Consider the following 6,038-nt stretch of genomic DNA (forward strand, 5'->3'; position numbering starts at 1 on the left):
GTCTGCGTGTCTAAAGGCGTAAGATAAAGAGGAGAGCCCAGGCTCTTAAACACGTCTCACACTTTATTAAGCTACCGTACAGGTCTCCAAGTGCAAACTTGTGTCTATGACATTCACTCCCACAATGTATGGAATTGTTACAAATTATAAATATAAAAGGAAAGTGTGTTTTCTTCACATAAAGGCAAATTCAAGGCAGATTGTCCAGTATTCCTTTTCCAACAAGGGAAATCCTCGTCTGTCAGCGCAGGCTAAGAAGAGACAGAGCCGAACACAACCAGGGATTGGGAAGCGCTGGGTTTCCTCGTGGGTGTTTCAGCCCTGGGGTCGGGTCCAGGTTTTACCATCAAACGCTGACACGGGAATCTCAGTTTGTGGCTTCAATCCTCTTCTTTGTGACCATCATCGCCCTCTTGATTTGCTCGAATGAGACGAACATCACTACGTTCCACGATCCCAGCCTCAGAAATGAGGGCACAAATCTACAAACAAAGACACAGTTTGAGAGGTTTGAGGTGAGGAGTGAAAGTTACCTACTAAGGTTTCATCATCAAAATCTAAAATATATATTTATGCATTCTTTCATATTTATTTTACTACCAGTTATTTTACTTTTGAAACATGCAGCAAGTATTTTATTTATTTATTTTTTTTTCAAACAGAACTTTTAACACTATTTAATAGATCAAACCATGTTTGCACATTTAAACATCAAGTTTAAGAAAACTTATAATGAATGAATAAAACTGTCTTAATGTAAAAACAGCTACTGGTGATGTTTTAACTGTAAATACCATTTCCCTTTAAAAATGGTCGGAAATGTACAATTTATTCAAAGTTAGCTTTCTCAAAATTTTTATTTCCTCATTCTAATTTAGAAATTTAGAAATCACCACTTCAGGAGCACTTGAAAAAAAAAACGGAGAGCGCAGTAGATTCAACTGTGTTTTCAATTCGGAGGCTGTGGTTTGTAGTGCTGATGCGCTTCTATTATTTTTGAAAACCCCATTAGTTCAGGGGTCTTCAACATTTTGCAGACCAATAAACACCAACCACCTACTATACCCCTATACTACTAAACTATACCCCCTGCAGTGCCTCCCTCCTGTTGAAGACCTGTGGGGCTGGTCGATAAATAACAGACAACACAGTTAAGGATCATTATACTATCATGCATTCAAGTTCACTAGTGTCCCTAATGATTTGGTAGATACATTTTATGTTATTTGACCCAATTACATGTTTGTCTTCCAACCTGTTGTTTTTTGTCTGCTGTTTTTTTTAATGTGTGTATTTCTTTTTTCTTTAACAGTGATGAATAGAGATTACCAAAATCGCCTTGGTAACGACCCTTGACTCTCATATGTCAACATGATGAAACCAGAACTTTGAACCTGTTCAGGTTCCTGTTTAAGATGAACGCAATTGTGATATAGATAAATATTACATGATACATAATAGATAACTGTTTAAAAAAAAAAAAGTATTTCAGAAAATGTTCATACTAAAGAGTTGTTTTAAAGCAACAGTGTCCACAGTGGCACCTCTTAGTCTAAAGCCTAACCTCATTTATCTGCGGTGTCTCCTCTTGGTTAAATAACAGAAATTACTGATAGGGACGGTTTGTTCTGGGAGCACAGGGGATCAACTCACCCTTTGTAGAAAGCAGTCGGCCCCTCCTTCGTCATCATGGTCCAGGCGCAGTTGATAGCGCTCTTATACTGGCCCGGTGGTGAGTTCATGTACCTCGTCTTCACCACGTCCACTGGGGAAGCGATCACCGTGGTGACGAAGCCGGCGCCAAACGCGGACACAAAGTGGCACGGCAGGTTGTCTGCGGGGGGAGAGTTGGAAATAAAAAATTTTTTTTTCAATGAATGGCACTTACTCAGACGGACTGTGTTATCAGCTGTCTGGGTGTAGAAACCCCTGTCAGCAGACACCGTAATCTCTTGATGGAGATAAACATCGTATATCCACTGTATTTACAGCACATGTCTGTTGTTATCAGCTGTGGAGGAGGTGAAGAGGGTGTGAGGGTCTCTGCCCAATCAGCTGTCTCCCTGGCATTTGCACGTGTGTGTACATTCACAGACTCTCACCTGACATCAGTTTGTGTCTGAGGAGGGCCTCTTTTATCAGGTCGTACGTAACCAGCTCTGTGCAGTTGACCAGCGCGTTTCTCGTGATGTTGGGCAGCGTTCCTGGATGAAAACACGTGAAAAGCCGCGCTTTTAATCGCAGCTGGAAATAAAGTTTTTTTTCCTACTCTTTTTTTTGTGACTCAAATGTCACCTTTCCAGAGTCCGCGCATGCCCTCGTTCTGGAAGATATGTTTGTAGGCCTGCATGGTGCCGTTGTAACGACGAGCCACGCCGTCCAGGTTCATCTGGGCCTGGAACCGGACCTTGACCACGTCGGTGGGTTGTGCGAAGGACACCGCCATGGCGCCTGTGGTGCATCCGGCCAGGATACGGATCAGTACACCAGGGTCTAGAGAAGCACAGGCAGGAACAACTCAGCTCACATTTATTATTTATTTCACTGGCGTGCCTTTTATCTACAACACTTCATCACAATGCAGACCGCCGAAATCCCTCATAAATTTTAGATAAAAGTTAACAAATAGATCAATTTCAAATATTTTGCCAAGACAAGAGACCTAATGTTCACTGAGAAGATTTCCTCTCAGATTATTTCTGCCTTGCAGTTTTACCCTTCTTTATTTTCCCCTATTTGTTTAGATTTTCTCCTGAACTGAATTGTTTGTGGATATATTCCAAGTGCTGGGCATCATGTTTAATCTTGAACTCACTGTCTTTGCCACCGGTGTAAAAATTTTTCACATTGTCGTAGAGGCCGATTCTGATGGAGGCGAAGCACAGCTGCCTCTGCAGCCCGGCCACCAGCCCATTGTACAGAGACCTGGGCCCCTCGGTCCGGACCATGGTGGCGATGGTCCCAAACACGCCTCTGTAGCGGATGCCCTCCACCGCCTGCTTCTCTCCCTGGATCTGGGGGAGGAGGAGGAGTCACAGATTGCATTCACATCCACACAAGTAGAAAACCTTGGCCGCATGTTGTTGCTGCAGAATTGATCTTTGGGTGCTGAAGTGGACAAAGTCAAACCGCTCCGTCAATTGTGCCAACATCATCACACTGTGCTCCTAAACAGTTGAACATCTGGTTAATTTTTTCACTGCCAACGAACGACTTAACTCTTAATTTGACTAAACAGGTACCTGTAGTCTGACTTTGGCTGTGTCCAGGGGAAATGTGATGAGGTCGGCTATACACGCTGCGGCCCCAGCGCTCGCCATCTTCACCCCCAAAGGAGGAGGAACATCTGAGGGTTTAAGTCCCACCATGTTTACCTGCACAGACGCACCAGATCAGCGCTCTCTCCTGGAAAAGCAGCACCACACAAACAACAACCGCTACACTAATCATTCATCCTCCTGAGTGAAAGGTAGACAAAAGCAGACTGACGATGTTAAACGCACTTACTCAGTTTGTCTCAAATTTAAACCTCCTTTTGATCCTTAAGTTCCAGACAGGATTCAGCTGGCCAGATTATAATCCATTCGGGGCCCCACTCCACAGAAAGGAAAGAAGCATCTTTTGCTCTGCATTTATATATTGTGTGGCTGGCTTTTTTTTTTTTTATGACATCCACAGGGAGAGGCGTTTCTGTGTGCTCCTGTACGCCCCGGTCAAATCAAAGTCCACTGACTGTCAGAAAGTCAATGTTCAATTTACCTCACAGTGCAGACTCTTTGCAGAAAAACAACCGTTTTACTTTCCCACTGTCTGACTTTAACTTCAGAATATTTTCATCTGAGTTTTGGTTTTATCTCTAATGTTATTCTCCCTCCACCAAACACAGTGAGCACCACATCCACTTTAATATCTCATTTATCGCTTCCATTCAACTTATGACAGGCAGCTTCTTAGTATTAAGCACTTATTTACTTTATTACAAGTGTCGGTCCTAAACAGCAGTGATAATGGGGCAGTATCAGACCTGCCTTTGCTCTGCTATTGACAACACAACAATGTGAACAACAGCGTTTAGAGCTGATCGGCCGAATCGCAATCTGTTCTGAAGGCTTTATAACCAAGGCTCAGAGGGCTTTCCCTTTAGCAGCCACATTGAATCTTTAAAAAAAAGTGGTATTCGTTTGATGAGTTAATCTTCTTTGTTCATTCATGGTGCCTGTTGTCTGTCGCAGCTGCTGCGTCCGGTAAGAACCAGATGTTGGGGAAATTAAAGTAGGGAAGCGTTGTGACATGAAGCCGACGACTGAAGTTCACCACGAAGCAGATAAGACCTTTGCTTCACACCATGTTTGGCCTCTAAGCAGTTTGGTAGCAGCGGAGTCTTTTTCACAATAAATGCACCGTCCGTCACCGGGAAAGAAAGAGGAGGAGGGAAACATGGGGATGTTCCTCTATTTACACATAAACTTTACTCATGCGGTAGAATAGTGTAGATCTGAGTTTGAAAATGTCAAATTATCATTAAATTATTCTAGCACAAGATGTTTTCAAATTGTTTTTTTCCCCAACAAACCAAATTATGCAGAATAAAACCCCACATGTAACCTTTTCACTCATTATTTCCGAGAAGCAGAGCATGAGGAATCTTCTCCGATACATGGATTTATGACCATCCGCCGTGTATCTGAGAAGGGATCCCTGCTTTCAAGCTGCAGTGCATTCGTGTGGAGCTCAGTGGCGAGCTCGCCGAGCTGTGATTGCTTCACTGTGACCACAACCTCTGTGTGTTTGCTCCACGGAGAAAGAGAAGGGGATTCTGCGTAACCGGCTGAGGTTTAAATGTCATCGCGCTGTCACGCGCTGCTGTTGTGATTAAATGTATTAAAAAATAAACTGTCTGTTTGACGGGCACAGGGGAAACAAGATCATCAGTATCTGACATTAATATTCAGATCTTTTACTTCATTATAAAATACATTAGTGTCCAAAAAAAATGTACTTCAGTTGAAGATTATGCTCAAAATGTCTTAGTTATTTGGAAAAATCTAAAAATTGAATCTATCAACTCAAATAGCATAGTGAATGTTATTTAAATTACATCTACAGTGGTGTGAAAAAGTGTTGACCCCCTTCCTGATTTCTTATCTTTTTGTATGTTTGTCACACTTGAATGTTTCAGATCAAACTTAAAACTTAAAACAAACTTTAAATATTAGACAAAGATATCACAAGTAAACACTTCTTCACGAGGGAAAACTAAATCCAAACCCACATGGTCCTGTGTGAAAAGTGATTGCCCCCTAAACCCAGTAACTGCTTGGGCCACGAGTAGCAGCAACAACTGCAATCAAACGTTTGTGATAACTTGCACAGAGTTTTTTTTTTTACAGCGAATTGTAATAATTCAGCCACATTGTAGGGTTTTCGAGCGTGAACCACCTTCTTACGGTCATGTCACAGCATCTCGATGGGACTCAGGTCAGGACTTTGACTAGGCCACTCCAAAGTCTTCATTTAGCTTTTCTCCATCCATTTAGAGGTCAGACTTGCTGGTGTGTTTTGGATCATTGTCCTGCTGCAGAACCAAATTTTACTTCAGCTTGAGGTCACTAACAGATGGGTTTCTGGTAGACAGCAGAGTTTGTGGTTCCATTTATCACAGCAAGTCTTCCAGGTCCTGAAGCAGCAATACCGCCCCAGACCATCACACTGCAGCATGATGTCTAGCTTTTGAGGGTCATTTTGGCCCACTTCACTTCTATCGACTACTTCACAGGTTCTATTGAAGTGATTTCTTGATAGACAACAGGTGTGGCAGTAATCAGGCCTGGGTGTGGCTAGAGAAACTGAACTAAGGTGTAATAAACCACATGTTATGTTTTAACAGCGGAGTCAAACACTTTTTTTTCCCACTTAGTAACAACAACCTCCATTTAAAAACCGCATTTTGTGTTATTGAGGAAGAAACTGACGAACTTCCTGTTCCTGTGAATCTAATACTGTTTGAGTTACAGTAAATCACAGGTTTTAGCTTTTGC

General features: G+C 42.4%; 1 protein-coding gene across 2 annotated transcripts; it reads right to left on the bottom strand.

Annotated features, from left to right (window-relative positions):
• Positions 1-43: 43 nt before the first annotated feature.
• Positions 44-3,670, bottom strand: ucp1 (uncoupling protein 1). 2 transcript variants are annotated; one of them, XM_047574914.1, is made up of 7 exons: positions 3,508-3,670; positions 3,243-3,374; positions 2,816-3,014; positions 2,296-2,493; positions 2,103-2,204; positions 1,654-1,834; positions 44-482 (listed from the first exon to the last, which is right to left on the bottom strand). In XM_047574914.1, the coding sequence occupies exons 2-7, from the start codon at positions 3,366-3,368 to the stop codon at positions 368-370; spliced, it is 921 nt and encodes a 306-aa protein (XP_047430870.1). In that variant the 5' UTR covers positions 3,369-3,374; positions 3,508-3,670; the 3' UTR covers positions 44-367. The 2 variants fall into 2 exon arrangements, with proteins under 2 accessions (XP_047430870.1, XP_047430879.1); XM_047574923.1 differs by having other exon boundaries at positions 3,243-3,405; positions 3,508-3,644.
• Positions 3,671-6,038: the final 2,368 nt, after the last annotated feature.

Source organism: Mugil cephalus, chromosome 2 (genome assembly GCF_022458985.1).
Source record: "Mugil cephalus isolate CIBA_MC_2020 chromosome 2, CIBA_Mcephalus_1.1, whole genome shotgun sequence".
Taxonomy (NCBI): domain Eukaryota; kingdom Metazoa; phylum Chordata; class Actinopteri; order Mugiliformes; family Mugilidae; genus Mugil; species Mugil cephalus.

Excerpts from the sequence above, each read along its gene's own strand:
- ucp1 (XM_047574914.1), bottom strand. The coding sequence starts at position 3,368 with ATGGTGGGACTTAAACCCTCAGATGTTCCTCCTCCTTTGGGGGTGAAG. Across the intron at positions 3,015-3,242 it reads CAGCCAAAGTCAGACTACAG|ATCCAGGGAGAGAAGCAGGC; the intron begins GTACCTGTTTAG and ends CTCCTCCCCCAG. Across the intron at positions 2,494-2,815 it reads TTACACCGGTGGCAAAGACA|ACCCTGGTGTACTGATCCGT; the intron begins GTGAGTTCAAGA and ends GTGCTTCTCTAG.